This window comes from Acinonyx jubatus, chromosome E1 (genome assembly GCF_027475565.1).
Source record: "Acinonyx jubatus isolate Ajub_Pintada_27869175 chromosome E1, VMU_Ajub_asm_v1.0, whole genome shotgun sequence".
Taxonomy (NCBI): domain Eukaryota; kingdom Metazoa; phylum Chordata; class Mammalia; order Carnivora; family Felidae; genus Acinonyx; species Acinonyx jubatus.
The window spans coordinates 26,018,058-26,037,099 of NC_069397.1; the positions used below are offsets into that span (position 1 = coordinate 26,018,058).

The following is a 19,042-nucleotide window of genomic DNA, read 5'->3' on the forward strand; positions in this document are numbered from 1 at the left end:
TTAAGATTTTCTTTCTCTGCCCCTCTTCCCCCTTCATGCTCTCTCTCTGTCTCTCTCAAATTAAAAAAAAAAAAATCTACATTTTTTTCCATATGGATATCTAAGTACCAATTTTAAAAAGGTCTCTCCTTAGGCCTCTACTCTGTAGAAGCACTTCAATAAATAATCAAGTTTCTAGATACATATAGAAATGAATCTGGGTTTCCTATTGTTTTACACTGGTTTTACACTATGCTAATACTAAACTGTTTTAATCACTATAAACTGTTTTTATCACTGGTTCTTGAGAAATGTCTTGGCTATTCTTAGTCCTCTGCATTTCCATATATATTTTAGAAAAGACATGTAATTTTGAGCTCTGCAATTTCTGGTCAAACTGGTAAAATACCCACAAAATGAATCTAGATCAGTGGTTCCAAACTAGAGCAATTTTAACAATGTCCCGCAGGGACATTGGACACAGACATTTCTGGCTGTCACAAAATGCCAGATACTACTAGCATCTAGTGGGTTGAGTCCTAGGAGATGCTACTAAACATCCCACAATGCATAGGACAGTCCCCATAACAAACAATTATCCCATTCAAAATATAATAATGCCATTATTGAGAAACTCTGCCCCTAATAAATCAAGGGGCAAATTTGTATGGGCCCATTAAAGGGTAGGAAGCATCTACCAAAAGCAATTAATTTATTTAGTTTTAGAAAAATTAAATTGCCATGTGTCAAATAAGATTAAACCCAATTCGTTCAAAAAAAAAAAAAAAAATCACATTACCTGCATATAAAAAAGACTTATCTTCCTGTCCTTTTTTTTTTTAAATGTTTATTTATTTTTGAGAGAGAGAGTGAGACAAAGCATGAGCAGGGGAGGGCCAGAGAGAGGGAGACACAGAACCGGAAGCAGGCTCCAGGCTCTGAGCTGTCGGCATAGAGCCCGACATGGGGCTTGAACCATGAACCATCAAAACATGACCTGAGACGAAGTCAGACGCCTAACCGACTGAGTCACCCAGGCGCCCCTCTTCCTGTCCTTTATAGCAGGGCAGTGCGCAAGAAGTTTATCGAAGGGGTTAAGTCTTTAAAATATAAAATTATAAAGAAATAAGACCTATCTAGAATTTAAAAAAAACACAAAACACACCTCCTAGAAATCAGTAAGAAACAACCCAATAGAAAAATGGGCAAACAACTTAAATAGGCAATTCATTGAAGAGGCTATTCAAACGCTCAATAAACATATAAAAAGAGGGGCACCTGGGTAGCTCAGTCGGTTAAGCATCCATATCCGACTGCTGGTTTTGGCTCAGGTCATGATCTCACGGTTCCTGGGATCAGGATCGAGGATGGAGCCCCGAGTTGGGCTCTGTGCTAACAGCACAGAACCTGGTTGGGATTTTCTCTCTCCCTCTCTCTGCCCCTCCCCTGCTCACATAGTGCACTCTCTTTATTAAAAAAAAAAAAAAAACTTAAAAATAAGAGAAGATAACATAGAAGGCTAATAAGCACATGAAATTATGCTCAACTGTCACAAGTGATTAGGGAAATGTAAATTAAAACCACAATGGGATACTACCAAATACCTATTAGAATGGCAAAAAAGTGCTGACAAGGATATAAAGAATTGGGAACTCCCAACCACTGCTGGTGAGAATGTAAGAAGGTAAAACCACTTTGGGAAACAGTCTGTAAGGTTCTTAAAAAGTTAAACATAAATGATCTAGTCCTATCACTTCTAAGTATTTAGTCAAGAAAACTGAAAGCATATATGTCCATAACAAAGACTTACACACAAATACTCATAGTGGCTTTATATGTAATAGCTTAAAAATAGAAACAACTCAAATATAAATCAACAGGAGACTGGAGAAACCATTTGTAGTATATCCATACAATAGAAAATTACTTAACAATAAAAAGGAACAAAGCAATGATACATGCAACAAAATGGATGAATTTCAAAAGAATTATGTTAAGTGAAAGAGGCTAGATAAAATAAGTGTACAAACTATGATTCCATTTATATAAATTCCAGAAAATTCAAACTAATCTATACTGACAGAAAGCAAATCAGTGGTTGTTTGGGGAGAGTGAATCATGGAGGGTTGGGAAAGAGGGATAACAAAGGGGCATGAGAAAACTTTTGAAGGTGATGGATATGTTCACTATCTTGATGCTGCTGAAAGTTTAATGAAGGTACACCTATGTCAAAATTTATCAAAGTGTACCTACCATGCATATATATAGTCATGTCAGGTATATTTCAATAAGGCTGTTTTTTAAAAAATACAGGTTGTATAGGGGCGCCTGCATGGCTCAGTCAGTTAAGGGCCTGACTCTTGATCTCAGTTCAGGCCATGATCTCATAGTTTGTAATTTAGAGCCCTGCATCGGGCTCTGGGCTAGTGGTGTGGAGTCTGCTTGGGATTCTGTCTCTCCTTCTCTCTGCCCCTCCCACTTGTGCATGCTCGTTCTCTCTCTCTATCTCTCTCTCAAAATAAACGTAAAAAAATTAAAAAAAAAAAAACAACAGGTTGTATATAAAGATAAACCAAAGTTCCTATAATTATCTCAAAGTCAATTCCACTCATTCATACAATAAATCTTTAGCTAGCACCTACTATATGCCAGGCACTCTGCTAGGCACTAAAGATTCAATGACAAGCAAACTGACATAGTCCCTGACCTCATGGAGTACATAGTTTGCTAGGGGAAGCTGAGATTGATAAATGATGAATACAGACATGGATAATAAAACTATGACAAGTGCTATAAAGGAGAGGTACACAGTGAGAGGACAGAACATAATACAGAAACCAAATCTAGTCTGATAGAAAGGTCAGTATGGCTCCTTCAAGGAAGTGACATTTAAGCTGAGACCTAAAGGAAAAGCAGGAAAACAAACTGAAAATGGGATTTTCCTCAGAAGAGACACTATAAACAAAGGCTCTAAGGCAAGAGAAAGCATAACCCTCTTAAGGAATGGAAAGAAAGTCAAAAGGGCTAAGGGTCAAAATAGTGTAGACAACACTGGGGCACCTGGGTGGCACAGTTGGTTAAGCATCTGATTTAGCTCAGGTCACGATCACACGATTTGTGGGTTCAAAACCCGTATCCGGCTCTGTGCTGACAGCTGGGAGCCTGGAGCCTGCTTTGGATTCTGTGTGTGTGTCTCTCTCTCTCTTCTCTGCCCCTATGCCACTCATACTCTGTCTCTCTCTCTCAAATATAAATAAACATTGGGGCACCTGGGTGGCCTAGTCAGTTGAACATCTCACTTTGGCTCAGGTCACGACTTCGCAGGCCGTGAGTTCAAGCTCCACATCGGGCTCTGTGCTGACAGCTCAGAGCCTGGAGCCTGCTTCAGATTCTGTGTCTCCTTCTCTCTCTGGTCCTCCCCTACTCATGCTCTGTCTCTCTCCCTCAAAAATAAACTTAAAAAAAATAAATTAAAGAATAAATTTAAAAGAATAGTGTCGACAACATTAATGATCACCTCTCTAGCATGTATTCAACCACTTCTTCCTCATTCCTAACAGAATCATACTTTAGTTCAAACAGCTACCCTCCTCCACACAGTCATGTGTTTTTTGTTTTTTTAAAGCTTTTTATTTTTTATTTTATTTTTTATAAATTTTTTTATTTGATTTTTTTTTTACGTTTATTTATTTTTGAGACATAGAGAGACAGAGCATGAACGGGGGAGGGTCAGAAAGAGAGGGAGACACAGAATCTGAAACAGGCTCCAGGCTCTGAGCGGTCAGCACAGAGCCTGATGCGGGGCTCGAACTCACGGACTGCGAGATCATGACCTGAGCCGAAGTCGATCATCCAACCGACTGAGCCACCCAGGCGCCCCCACAGTCATGTGTTTTAGGGGAAGATGACTCCAACCCTGATTTTAGGAAATGGATACTATTTAGACTTAAATCAATCATAGCAACCTCTCTCTTCCTACCAGTGATTAAAGAATGGCATGAGTGAAAGCAGTACAAGAAGTTAATGCATGCTCTAAACTAAACATTGTAGTTGGCACTAAGGAAGTATCAATGGAGACAGAGGTTTGCATGGAGAAATATGGAAGAACAAGGCATACAGGATATTTCCTAGGTTTTCAGCTTAGGCAAATAATGGTTAACCATTCCCATATACTCAAAGCCAAAGAAATACTTTTAAATATTAATAATCTTGTGAAATTCTTAGTATATTTCTCTCTCTTTTTTTTAAGTTTATTTTGGGAGAGAACAGGTGAGGGACAGAGAGAAGGAGAGAGAGAATCCCAAGTAGACTTTGCACTGTCAGTGCAGAGCCTGAAGCAGAACTCAAATCGATGAACCATGAGACCATGACCTGAGCTAAAAGCAAGAATTGGACCCTCCACTGCCTGAGCCAGCCAGGTGTCTCTTAGTATACTTCTCTTAAATAAATCTAGTAAGAGCTAGTAAAGGATCATATTTAAAATTTACCTGATTCTCTATTCAGCCTTAAAAAAGGATGAAATCTTGCCATTTGTGACAACATGAATGGACCTAGAGGGTATTATACTAAGTGAAATAAGTCAGAGAAAGATAAAAACCACATGATTTCACTTATATGGGGAATCTAAAAACCAAAACAATTGAATAAATAAATGAAAAGCAGAAACAGACCCATAAACACAGAGAACAAACTGATGGCTGCCAGAGAGAAGTGGGACATACAGGCTTCCAGTTACAGAATGAATACGTCACAGGGATAAAGGGTACAGCACAGGGAATCTAATCAATGGTATTATAATAGCATTAAAGTGACAATGGTAGACACACTTGTGGTGAGCACAGAATAATGCCTAGACTTGTTGAATCACTATGTTGCACACTTGAAACTAATGTACGTAATACAGTGTGTCAACTATACTTCAATTAAAAAAAAAAAAACTAATGTACTTAAAAAAAAAAAGTCTCACAGAGGATTCACTGGCCTCAGAAGTTCAGGCAAATTCATAAAGATGAACAAATGAGGCTAACTGATTTTGTCTTACAATACAAATCAGTATTATTTTTTTAAACTCTAACAATACTGACCACAAATAAGATCAATTTCTAAATATCATTTATTGTGCACTGCCTTCTTCAAAAAATGATTTAAACTAGCAAAATGTCTGAATAAATTAAAAGTCAAGCCAAGAATACAATAGTCCAAGGATATCTGACTACTCTGTGTGTTATCTGAAAATAATTCCAGAGAATTAGGTGGAGATACATAATCCATTATGCTAACCAAATTTATCTTAGATAAATCTAATAACAGCAATAATTAAGGCTACCACAGATATCAAAAGAGCCAGGCAAAGTATAAACTACCTTGACAAGTTGATGAAGTGCCATATCTTTCAGAAGGTGGTGTACTTGGACAATTGAAATGATGTGAAGTTCCTTGTTTCAAGTCAATGTTTGTAAAATTCTTTGAGTGGCATGCACAACAACATGACAATGGTTCCTCAGCTTTTTTACTTAAGCTTTTGTCCACCGGCTTTCCTAAAAATGAAAGAATCTCAATTTGTAATATTCCTAATTTAACAAACATTCATAATCTTCTGCAACTCAGATGAGCAACCACCCAATTTGCCCAGGATTGGGAGGTTTCCTAGGAAACAAGATTCTCAGTCCTAAAACTAGAAAAGTACCTGGCAGATCTGGGCAAGTTGGTTAACCTATCTCCAGGATCAAATTACAACAGGCAAGAAACACTTCTGCCAGAAATACTTATAGAGGGAGTTATCAATTTACATAATTGCAAAAATCTAGTAATAGTCAAAGATAATGTTAACCACTCAAGTACTCACTTATATCAAGTTTTATTAAAATATCAAGCAGGGAAGATTAAAATAAAGACCTAAAGTATACTCTTAATTACTGCTATTTCCTTAAATGAAGAAATTGAAAGCTCAATACATCAAATAACATAAACATATAAGGGTTAAGTCATTTCCACTTTATACAACTATTTCAAATAGAAACATGCTTCATGATGTATCAATTCTGATACATGTATTAAAATATACTTTAAGGTCAATATTCAAACTAAATAAAACAGATTATTTTTAATACTTAAATAAAATACAAAATTGTAATTGGTCTACATTGTGTGCCTACATGTATAAATACACAATTCATAGACACTAAAAAAAAAAAAAAAGGTGAATAATTATTCTCTATAAGCAGTAATGACATTATTTTCCCATCTGTACTACATAAATACTACTAATTCTACTCTTTGGTCTCCCACTAAAATTTTAAATTATTAACAGATTATCTCATTTTTCCCCAAAGATTATCAGTAACAATCAGAATGAACAAATGTTATAAAATATTTACTGTTCATTTTTAAGAGTCTTATAAGTAGATTTCCCTTCAAAAGACACACACATAAAAACATATATACATACCTACACACACTCCTGGTTAACTTTAAATTCTCCTAATACTTTAGGTCAAATTCATTTAATTATGTAACTAAAACATATCCAAAACTGCATTTCGGATTCATTATGTACATCAGCTAGTCTTTTATAAAAGTCAATATACTAGGCCTTTGTTAGCAAATAAAAGTAATGGAAAAAAAATATGTATTCATGAAAACAATATTACAATAAACTTTTGCTTATATAGCATCCAAACAAGTAGAAAAATCGATTAGAATGTTTCCTTTATATATTCCATGTTCTAATGTTGTGAGGAAGGGACAGATAAGCAAATACATTAAAGGATTTACTCAAATTATTTGTGTATATTATACACCATTACAGGCCAATCTCTTGCATCTTTTAAATACAGATTATCATAATCATTTTCATAATGATAACTCTAAGCACTCCAAGATTCCTGTGCATACTATGAATAATCAAATAAAGGACTACATTATGCTCAAAATTGTTTTAGAATTAACTGAACATATTTTGCTCTATTGAAACTCTTTTGGAAGATATTTAACTTATAAAGAAATATCTTAAAAGAGAATCCACACTTAAATTAGCTAGAACATGGTTGAACCATTCAGGATAAAAAGTAATTTATTAAAATATTTTTTTCAGGTCCCAATAAGGAACCTGAAAATATCAACAACTACTTACCATTAAAAGATTGTTGCCATGCTAAAGCAGAACAAAGTAAGGCTACACTTTTCCCACTTCCTGTAGGGCTCTCCAGTAAACAATGTTGCTTACTATTTAATCCTCTGACAATCTATGGACACAAAAACAATGAAAAAATCAATAAGCAATTTACTTCATAGGGTATCTCTCCAGGAGAAGTACAAATACAACAATGAGAAATAAGGTTGTACTTAAGGGAGCACAGCAAGAGCAGAAGCAAGCACCCATGTTTAGTGAAATCTAAACTTTATTCCTTCATATCTCTCCCTAAAATTATGATGGCCCTAAAAAGCATATCAAGCAAAAAAGAAATGAAAAAAAGCAATTTGTGCCTTAACGGTTTCTGTAAAACTAAAATATAGTACATGAATATTTTTGATAAAAACAAGGGAGGCTACTGCTCATGGGAGTGTAAACTGTTATAACCACTTTGGTTTCTGTTGTTATTGTTGTTATTTAAGTTTATTTATTTATTTTGAGAGAGAGAGAGAGAGAGAGAGCACGCAAGTGAGGGAAGGGCAGAGAAAGACAGGGAATCCCAAGCAGGCTCCATACTGGCAGCACAGAGACCAACACGGAGCTCAAACTCATGAACTGTGAGATCATGACCTGAGCTGAAACCCAGGGTTGGATGCTTAACCAACTGAGCCACTCAGGCACCCCTGTACACTTTGCACAAAAACTAATGATTCCTAATAAAGTTGAAGATACCCAACTCCAGCATGTACAGTACTATGTATATACTCCAAATTTTACCCACATGAACACAAGGAAACATGAATAATAAAGTTCATAGCAACATTGTTTATAATTGCTAGAGAATGTAAACAATTTAGAAGTCTATCAAAAGGAAAATAGAAAAAAAAAATTCTGGTATACTCATATAATGGAATACTATATAGCATGTAAAATGGATTAACAATCACCAGGCCTACATTTTAAATATGTCAAGAGAGAAAAAAGTTCTGCACAAAGATAGGTATAGTATCGTATCATTATGTAACATTTAAACTACATAAAATACTCTTATTACACTCGTAAACAAGGTATAAAGTAAATATAGTAAAATATTAAGATTTAACACAGTTGGTTTCCTTAAGTTTGCATATTGCCTATATGAACAGTCTCAAAAAAATATACTAGTCTGTGTAACAGACAGCAAATACTTCATAGAAAGCAGTAATTCTGCAAAGTAAATAGAAGTTCCAAATGAGCTGAGAATATTTTTCAGAATGTTCTCCTTTGCTTCCATTATATCCATGGACATATATGGTTTAGCATGGTATTATTTTTCCAAGGGTTAGATGTTCTTCAACAAAGCAGGCAAATATTTTCAATCCATTTACTATCTGAGAAAATGAATGTAGCCTTATGAATTATAAACATATGTATCTTAATAAAGACTTAAAATAACTATTGAAAAATACTTACAGGGGGCGCCTGGGTGGCTCAGTTGGTTGAGCGTCTGACTTTGGCTCAAGTCATGATCTCATAGTCTATGAGTTCGAGTCCTGCATCAGGCTTGCTGCTCTCAGGGTATATCCCTCTTGGGACCTTCTGTCCCCCTTTCTCTTTGTCCCTCCCTCACTCATGCTCTCTCTCTCAAAAATAAATAAAATATTTAAAAAAATACTTACAGAATTCATCATAGCAAGCTGTGATGGGTAAGCTTTATAAGGAAAGGTAATTTTCACCCCACCAATTGTATATTCAGACCACATTGAAGCCATCATGCTTTATTCTTTACTTCAGATTCATAACTGCAACAGAAATGAAAATCAATATTGAAACAACACCATTCAAAGAAAACCAGATACCCAACATTAGGACAGATGTCTGGAAATAAAAATTGGAATAAATGTTTAAACAAAACAAATGGAAGTAAAAAAATTTCCTAGTCTTATAAATCACAACAGTTGAGAGCATGTCTTGGAATCTGACAAATGTCAATTTTCATCCATGCTCTGCCAAAGCTGTGGACTAGGAACTAGAAAGTACAGGTTCTAGACCAGGTTCTGAAAACAACTCAGATATGTTACCTTGATCATGTCTCTTCACTTCTATAGACTAAGATCCTTATCTGTAATAACAATGGCCTGACACTTAGTAGGTGCCCAATAATTCTTATTTAAAGGTCAGGGGGGTATAATGAAAAGAAGATGAGTTTGGAGTAAGGAAAACCTACATTTAAATTCCTTTGTGTGTATCACTTAACCTCTCAGAGCTTATTTCTTCATCTGTGAAATGGAAATAATACTACCCACCTGATCGGGTTTTCATGAAAATTAGCCAGGCACTGAATTAAGAATAACAATGTACAGAAATGTACCCAAACTTCAGTATGGGTACACAGAGGAAATGATCTACTTTATACCACCTTTTCTTAACCTAAGATACATAGATACAATTCTAAACCACCTTTTCTTAACCTACGACATATATAATCCAGAAACTGGGATCTATGAAGTTTCTGTGCATGACTGAATTTTTCTAAAAAGGGTCTATAGACTTCTCATTCCCAGAAATATATCCTGAGGAAATAACTGAAAAGGGGCGGGGTAGGGAGGGACTGATATACATCGGTACCACTTTGCAATAGTGAAAAAAAACTTGTAAACTCAAACTGGGGATGGAGGGATGGTTGAAATAACAGTGTAATAGATTAGAAAACCAATTATAACCTTAACCATAGCCTATGTGTTCCAAAAGAAGAACCACTAAAGTATTTTCCAGTCCTAATATCTTGTGATTCTGTGAAGCTCTGAGAATGAAATTTGGTGGAATCTAACCCCTTAATCTGAACCAACAACTCAAAGCTGGTCTAGTTAGATATGACCTTCAAATCAATCCATCCCCCGCCCCAGTTGTGGCAACAGGCATCTCAAAATGGGGTAGCTTCCCACGCACACTGAGTAAAATAAACAAAACCAAAACAAACCACAAGTATCTGCCTGTCGCTCCCGGCCGCCTAACGGGCCTCCGCTCCCATCAAGGGAGGACAGGCTCCCCTTCTCCCCAGGTTTCCGTCCTCATACTTTCCTCCTCCCTCAGCCCGCAGAGATTCCAGACGCCCTAGTGATCCAATCAACACCGACCAGCCAGCAAGGCGGTAGGGCGAAAGCGGAAGCAGCCTTCCCGCAGATTTCGCGCACTCCCGGGAAAGGGAGACAGACTTGCCTGTCCAGGGGAAAACCGAAGAAACGCCTACAGAGCTAGGCAGAAGAAAAGGAAAGCTTTTCCTTCACAGAAGAAAAGGAAAGCTATATCCGCAAAAAAAAAAAAAAAAAAAAAAAAATACAGTGGAGCGCTGACAAAGAAGAAAGGTCACAAGCCTCTTTCTCTCCCTCAGGGGGCTGCTACCACCCATGCCTGGTCGCGGGCTCCGGGCGGCTCTAGCTTTCCCCTCCAACCCTCATCAGTCTCCTCAACCACGCTCTCCCGGACGAATTCCCGCCTCCCACCCCTTAACTCCCGACATCCAATCGCCGGACGAGCTCAGACAACCAATCAGACGCCAAGACCAGAAATGAAACAACCAGTCCTGGCGGGAGTTTAGGGAGGCGAGGACTCTGGCATCCAATGGGAGCCTCCACAATAAAAGTAGGCCCAAGGTAAGTGGCGACACCGGAAGGGGAACTACCCAAAGCGTGAACGACTCGTCCAAATCTCAGGGATTTAAAGGAAAAGAGTTCTCTTGACTTTTCGAAACCGGTGATTTAACCTGTGTATAGCTTTCTTGGAAACTCAAAGTCTGTATTCTTAAAGTCTGTAGACTAACATAGAGAAAACACCTTTAAGTCTTGCCGAGTTCTTCGAGCACTCATCAGTGCCACTTAATTCAAATTCTAACTTTATAAGCAGTCAGGGTATAGAGACTTGAAGCGGGAATTGCCAGACTGAGCCAAACCAGGAGAAAAAGTTCGATGACAACCGGCTACAGTATCTCATAATATTCAAGGCTTTCTCCGATACCAAATTAAACCAGACAAACGCTCTCGAGGTCTTCGAGCACCAGGTAACTTCTACCTTCTATTGTGGCTCATCCACCTTCTGGCCCTTAAAGGCCAGTTTATTCTTTGACAAGAAGTACACTTAAAGTTCCTCAAAAGTAGGTTAATCATGATCCCTCTGAATTGTTATTTTTAAAAAGTTCTGTATGGCCTGAAACTTGATTAAAATACTAGTGTCCAAAAAAAAGCAAAACCTGAGACATTTTCTCAAATTCGAGAAACTGGTTTGGGAGAGAGGTTTGCTCCAGGAGGGAGCAGCAGGATTTGTTTGCCTTTCATTTTTACTACATCGTCCCCAAATGACAATACTTACAGTCATGAAAAAAAATTCTACCCTTCAATCTGGCCCTCTCAGACTCATAAATTTATCCTAAATAAGTAATCTAAAATTAAGAAAAAGTAATAATACCTCAGTTGATAACAGCGCCTATTGTAGTACTGAAAAAAAATAATAAACTTCCGTATAGTAATAGGAAGATGGTTATAATATACCAATTCAATCATCATGAAGCCAATAATTATAAAACTAAATCACTATGAATTGTAATTATAAAAATTAAACAACTTGCAAAAAACAATTCCTATAAAATTAAATGAAAAAAAGCAGACTCCAAACCGTATACCATTAGTGGGTACCACTACTTCCATTATATGACAAATATGTGTGCATAAGCAAAGATGAAGGGAAAGTACAAAAAATGTAATTTGTTAAGACAGTGGAATGAAGGATAATATATAAAAAATAAGTCCTTAAAATACCTTCAAATTGCTATTCTGCATTTACAAATTGTTTTTAATTTCTTTTAATTTAAAATATTTTTTAAATATCCAATCTTTTAAGTAACTGCTCCAAGGTAATTATTCTGATTTTCTGTTCCTAAATTCCTAAGGCTCTCAACTGACTATAACTTTGTATTGTCATTTGATGTATGTGGCATAACAGAAAGGGACACACATAAACCCTGGAGCCAGTGACCCCTAGATTCCAGTACCTTGAAATGTCCCTTTCAAGTTAGCTGCAGTGAAATGAAACACAAAAACTACAAATTCATTTGATAAAGAATATGAATGTTTATAAACCAATATTCAAAATAGTTGCACACATCTGTTTTCACCTGAATAAAAAAAAATCACATTGTGACAAATCTTAACCTTAACTTAAGATACATGAATATTAACATTTACTAATATATTTACACATTTTATTTACATCATCAACAAATCTGATGAAAAACAGCATATGTTATTTTAACACAGCAGGTTTTGACCAGTCTTTGAAAATTGATCCAGGAATGTGCACTGCATTTAGTTAGAAAACATTTCAACATTTTCTGAACTCCTAGAAGTTACGTACTCACAAAATATTCCAAAGCCTCTGTTTAAAAACTAAACAAAACAAAACAGGAGCAGTTGTATTTAATCTTAAAAGACTATAAAACTGCTTTCTTTAAAAATATGAAAATTCTTACGGTATTTTTTAAGTGTATGCTTTTACTTTCTGCATCAAAATTACTTAATTGAACATTAAGCATCTAATAAAAGGTATAAATATTCTATCATCTGTGATGCTGTGTACTTCATGATTTGAAATAGCTACAAATTAGTTCTCATATAATACCCTTATGAGGTAGGGCCAGTAGTAATTCCATTTTACAAAGGAGGAAAATGAGATGTGCCTATACACTACTGAAAAGACTAAGGTTAAGTTTCTTTTCTTAAAAAACCACACTTTCTTATTAGTCTACCTAATTTCTTATACAAGTGAAGAGGTCTGTTTCAAAGCAGGGGACTGGAGAGGTTGGGAGGAGTGTGTCATTCAGGTATTTCTCAGAAAGCAAAGAAAAGTACCTTCTATGTTGGATATTTAATTAAGGGGGGAAAATTAGGATTATGGGTTACCTGAATGCATCTGCCTAATCAATGGAAGTTACTAACACAACTGCAAAATCCTTCACCCACATGGTACTTTACACTTTTTAATTTTTCCTTAGGTTGAAATACTGTTTATTTTTTTATTCAGAAATCTTCTAAAATTAAGATATGAATTATAATCCTAATGGTACACCAAGAGCACTTCAATCTAGTGCGTTTTACTGCCCTAAACTTTAATTAGATACCAATGTATTTCCCACCACTGACCCCTAGGTAAGTTAGTAAAGCATTATAAAAATAAATTAAAAAAAACAACAACGAAATGAGATCTCTTTTCAGGTTCTTCTATGCACAAAGATGTTTCTTTTAAACCAGTATCTTAAAATTCCAAATTATTCAAGTATCTCTTTAAACATATGTCTACATATTAGTAAAAACTGAAGCAAATATGTAAAATCTTAAAATTCTCACCTGTAATTACTTGCATTGCAAGTTTTAGCAATTTCTATCAGGTATTTAAACTAATTTTTCCTGAAGTCTCCCTTCCCTTTTTCTCCCTCTCATCATTGCATCATTGTTACACTGTTATGAGCTGACAGCCATAAACTAGGGCTACCCACTCATCTTTATAAGAAATTAAGTTAAAGGCATGGCACTTTTCCTTTATTGCAAATGCTAAATACAAGGCCAAATTCACCTTCCAATAAGGACTTCTTAAATGTGCTCCCAATAGGAAAAAACAAACAAACAAAAAACAACAAAAGAAGCTCTGCTGCTACAATATAAACATACCAGCAAAGTAGATCAAAAGAACCGCCAATCAAATACAAGCAAGCACAATTCTTAAGAGAGTTCTAAATTATATTCATGTTGAAATGAATCGTTTAATGATTCCAAGACGTTACTGTTCCCATTCAGTTTAAAGTTGTTATAAAGATGCAGATTTGTATTGAGTATATGCAGCAAACAGCTTCACTTTTTTGTTTTACTTTTTTTTTAAATTCCACTAACACTCATGTTTATTATTTCAATTATTGTGCTTTCAATACAATGACAGAGCTGTACGTCAGGATCCATACTTCCAGTGTCCCCAGATCCATTTTTGTAAGATGGATCTTTACAGATTCCAGACCATCCACTCGGTTTCTCCTTTATTTGTTGAAGACCTAGAAACATAAGGAAAAAAAAAATGAATTAATTAAGGCAAGGAATCTGGAAAGGATTTTGGCCTTTTTCTTTGATATATCAAAACAACTTTGAAAATAAGTTACTACTTACGTGTAATAATTGGATCAATGTCTCTTGTCTGAGTGGCAACATCAGAGGCACAGACTTGCCCTATTTGGATCAGCAAAGACATAATATCCTCATACAGGGGAGGAAATGCTCGACAAAAAGAGACCAAACTTGGCAGAGTTGGCATGAAAAAAGCATAACGCTTAGCCTGCGTTAAAACTGTTGGAAAGAAGTTAAACAACTTTTTACTTTACAGATATAAATTCAATGTACATGGCCTACTAAATATATTAAGTACCATGCTCTGTACTAAGTTTTCTAAGACAGGGCTGATCCCTGCCTTCAAGGAGTTTACAATCTAATGTAATAGTCAGCCATCATCCAACAAATTCTTACTCCCAAGCACTGTGTTAAGTGCATTACAAGTATTATTTAATTCTCACAGTTTTATGAATGAGGAAAGTATTATGATGATACCTCTTTTATAAAGGAGGAAAGCTCTTAAATAAACCTTATATTAAGAAACTTGTTCAAGGCTACATGCCAGTTAGTGATGGACTTGGGACTGAACTCAGACAGTTAAAGCTCTTAACCACGAAAACTAATCATAACATGAGGTGAATACAATGAAAAGAAAAATCAATAAAGTAGTACAGGAGCACTAAGAAAGAATATAAAATTAAGGCGTAACGTTGAAAGATTGAATTATAGTTCATATCTTTTATTTTTTTCTTTTTTTATTATTTATTTATTAATTTACATCCAAGTTAGTTACCATATGGTTCAACAATGATTTCAGGAGTAGATTCCTTAATGCCCCTTACCTATTTGGCCTATCCCCTCTTCCCCATCCCCCCCAGCAACCCTCTGTTCTCTATATTGAAGAGTCTCATATGTTTTGTCCCCCTCCCTGTTTTTCTTTATTTTTGCTTCCCTTCCCTTATGTTCATCTGTTTTGTATCTTAAAGTCCTCAGATGAGTGAAATCATATATTTGTCTTTCTCCAACTAATTTTGCTTAGCATAATACCCTCTAGTTCCATCCATATAGTTGCAAATGTCAAGATTTCATTCTTTTTGGTTGCCAAGTAATATATAGTTCATATCTTTTAAAGTAGTTTATTTTCATACCATTTAACTCTACAAACCAGACAGTGATTAAAATATTAAAGTAGGTTTTAAAACTTAAGGAAACAACTTATATATTTATCTCTTATTTATACATTATGATTACATTTGTAATAAATTGTAACTAAGCAGTTGTAATAAATTGCAACTTGTCTTCTATTGACATAATTACAATCAGAAAGCAGATGTGATTTTCATTCATAAAATGTGGAAAGCTTATTATATTTACTTACATGTATATACATTCATTCACAAAATAAAAGATGCTATTTGCTTACCTATTCATCTCCTCTTCACTATAAATTATATTTGTAACAGAAAATTTTTCAAAAGAATAAATGAAGAGATGGCATAAACTACTAGTAACACAGAAAACATCGTGCTACTAAATTCAGAAAAATATGTACTACTTTATGTTAGAAGTTGTTATTATTGATGCTCGTTGGCTACACACCTGTTAGCAAAGTTCCCATGACATTCACAGCTAAGCGAGCCACACTGAGTGACTTTGGTAATGCATACTGGATACACAAATGAGAAAGCAGCTGGATAGCAAATATCTGCAATACAAAACCAAAATATTACATGTTTCTGAAGAATCCTTAAGTATTAAACTGTTAAATTTGGGGCGCCTTGGTGGCTCAGTCGGTTGAATGTCAGACTTTGGCTCAGGTCATGATCTTATGGCTTGTGAGTTCAAGCCCCGCATCAGGCTCTGTGCTGACAGCTCGGAGCCTGGATCCTGCTTCGGATTCTGTGTCCCCCTCTCTCTCTCTCCCTCTCTCTCAAAAATAAATATTAAAAAAAAAATTTTTTTTTTTAAAGTATTAAATTGTTAAATGCTTGACAACTAAAGACTGGAGAGAGATTAAAATTTTCCTAAACCTCCAAAATGCTCATTACCTGTTTTTCAAGTTCTGGCTGTGCAATAAGCTCAGGTATGAAATCCAGACAGATGTGCATAGATGGAATACCTGCGACTGTCAGAGGTAGAAGTTCACAAGGATAACCCTATCACAACAAGAAAGGGGGGAAAAGTTAGAAATAAAAAACTATAAGCCAAATACAGAGAAAAATACACAGGAATGTTTTTCTTCCTTTATGTAAAAGTTGCTCAGAAGGCTACCATGCCTTACATATATCCTGGCATTTCGCCTTTTTGGTGCACTAGAACAGAGATAAATTAAACATGTTAGTCTGAAATAAAATCTAAAAAATCTGGATTTTTTTTTCCATATTACAAAGGACTATGATCATTTATGTGATCTCCAATTTCTGACTGATCCTTATTAACTTTATAATCAAAGCACTCCCCCTCCCTCAAAAATAAAGTTCAACCATAAAGCATCATTCTTTGAAAACACACCTGAAAGTGAACCAGTTTAGCAATGTTGGGATCAGCAATGTACATCTGGTGTAACAGACAACAGATAAGGCACTGAACTTCTCGAAGGTTACAGAGCAAATTGTCTTCTCCTTCCTCCATTCCCTTATTTGAAGCACTAGTAGTAATAACACTTTGAACATTCCTTAGCAAGCTGTCTGGATTGACACCCTTTGCTTTTTCTTCTTCAGTAGGTAAGCAAATCTCCAAGAGAATCTGGACAGCTGCACTATCCTACAACCAAATAAAACAGTGAATTGAAGAAGTTTCTGAAAATTTTGTTTGAAAACCAAATCTAATTTTGTTTTCACATGAACAAAAGTGGTAAATTAACTTCTTTAAAAAAAAAAAAAAAAGAGGTACTTTTAAAAGCAAACGTGAACAATCTATAGGGTAGCGATTCTCACCTTGTTTAGGGTCCTTGTTCAGGACCCTTTTAAGTCTCTGAAGAAAACTACACACCTTCTCTGTATAAAAATGAACATGTAAACATTATGCTAAGCAAAATAAGCCAAAGAAAGACAAATACCATATGATTACACTCATGTGGAATTTAAGAAACAAAACAGGTGCCTGAATGGCTCAGTAGGTTAAGCATCCAACTCTTGATTTTGGCTCAAGTCATGATCTCACTTATGGTTATTGAGACAGAGCCCTGCGGTGGCTCTACACTGGGCGTGGAGACTGCTTGAGCTTCTTTATCTCCATTCTCCCTCTGACCCTCCCCCACTTGCAAACTTCTCTCTCTCAAAAAAAAAATTAATTAAAAAAAGGGGGGTGGGGCGCCTGGGTGGCTCAGTTGGTTAAGCATCTGACTTCAGCTCAGGTCAAGATCTCACGGTCAGGTCTGTGAGTTTGAGCTCCTCCTCGGGCTCTGTGCTGACAGCTCAGAGCCTGGAGCCTGCTTCAGATTCTATGTCTCCCTCTCTCTGTATCTCCCCTGCTCATACTGTGTCTCTCTCTCAAAAATAAACACACACACACAAAAAAGATGAACACAGGGGTAAGGGGGGGGAAAAAGAGAGGGAGGCACACCCATAAAAGACTCTTAACTACAGAGAACAAACAGGATTTGCTGGAAGGGAGCTAGGTGGGGGATGAGCAAAATGGGTGATGGGCATTAAGGAGGGCACTTGTGATGAACACTGGAGATGAACACTGGATGTTATATGCAAGTAATGAATCATTAAATTCTACTCCTGAACTCAACAATACACTATATCTTAACTAACTAGAATTTAAATAAAAGCTTTAAAAAAATTAAAATGTAAACAAATATATAATTTCAGGGTAGTCACATATCACTAAGGTAGATCCATGGACTCCAGTTTAAGAATATCTACTAGAAGAGTATTCTGATTCGATGACATCCAAAACAGGCCCTAAGCAAAAAATAACTTCTACCAGAATCTCCTTTCCTTTCTCTTAAATTCCTACATTTCCAAAGATCCTATCCTGCATTCTCCTCTTTTCTCACCTGGCCTTTTTTCTCACCAACTAATTAATTCCTCTGAAGATGGTGGTTAATAATTAATGCCTAAAAGTTACCTTCTAAAGCTCTTTTTCCCTTTTAATTTGAAGATGAGCTCTTTAAGACCCTGGTTTTGCAAGGAAAAGTTCTACCTTATGATCTATTCCACCTGTACAACTCATTGTTGCTCAGTCTACAAGCTTGAGTGTCATTTCATAGAGCAGTAATTTCCTGAGGGTGATCTACTCAATGCCCCTACATATAAAGGAGAGCTATAATCACTCTTACCTAGCAGGAAAAAGTTAAAAAAAAAAAAAAAAAATACATATATATATACACACACACACACATACAACATGATGTATCTATCTCTGGAAGATAGCCATTGCCTGGAATGGAAGAAAACAATTACTTCATCTAACTGTTTTCAGAACTTGATCATAAAGTAAGGTTAGCCTTACATTATAATCATTAATGAAGTAAGGTCAGCTTTACTTTATAATTCTTGGGTTGAAGGGTTTTTGGTTTGGGGTTGTTATTGATTTGTTGTGTTTTTGTTTGTAGACTCTGGTGCCAGACTACCCAGGCTTGAATACTAGCTCTGCCACTTACTAAATGTGTGGCCTTGAGCAAGTGACTTAACCTCCCTAAGTCTTATTTTCCTAATCTATAAAAATGGAGATGATAATACTCCATACCTCACAGATTGGCTGTGAAGATTAAATAAGATAAAGAACTTAGATTAGTATTAGATTAAATATATAATATATATTATATAAATAATATGTAACATATATATTACATATATAA

At 35.8% G+C, this 19,042-nt stretch overlaps 2 protein-coding genes across 3 annotated transcripts in view; both read right to left on the minus strand.

Moving 5' to 3' along the window:
- The window catches only part of BRIP1 (BRCA1 interacting helicase 1), a 205,740-nt gene extending 195,142 nt beyond the window's left edge, over window positions 1–10,598 (minus strand). Inside the window, 4 exon segments of the mRNA XM_053211561.1 lie at window positions 5,343–5,516; window positions 7,112–7,223; window positions 8,770–8,892; window positions 10,071–10,598. Of these exon segments, the coding sequence (XP_053067536.1) occupies window positions 5,343–5,516; window positions 7,112–7,223; window positions 8,770–8,865 (382 nt within the window). The 5' untranslated portion in view covers window positions 8,866–8,892; window positions 10,071–10,598.
- Window positions 10,599–12,189: 1,591 nt separating this feature from the next.
- INTS2 (integrator complex subunit 2) overlaps window positions 12,190–19,042 on the minus strand; it is a 59,877-nt gene continuing 53,024 nt past the window's right edge. For both annotated transcript variants that reach the window (XM_015069721.3, XM_015069720.3), the window contains exons 21-25: window positions 16,744–16,995; window positions 16,281–16,388; window positions 15,832–15,937; window positions 14,293–14,469; window positions 12,190–14,180 (exon numbers count right to left, since the gene is read on the minus strand). In XM_015069721.3, the coding sequence (XP_014925207.1) occupies window positions 14,011–14,180; window positions 14,293–14,469; window positions 15,832–15,937; window positions 16,281–16,388; window positions 16,744–16,995 (813 nt within the window). In that variant the 3' untranslated portion in view covers window positions 12,190–14,010. The remainder of the gene's footprint in view (window positions 14,181–14,292; window positions 14,470–15,831; window positions 15,938–16,280; window positions 16,389–16,743; window positions 16,996–19,042) is intronic.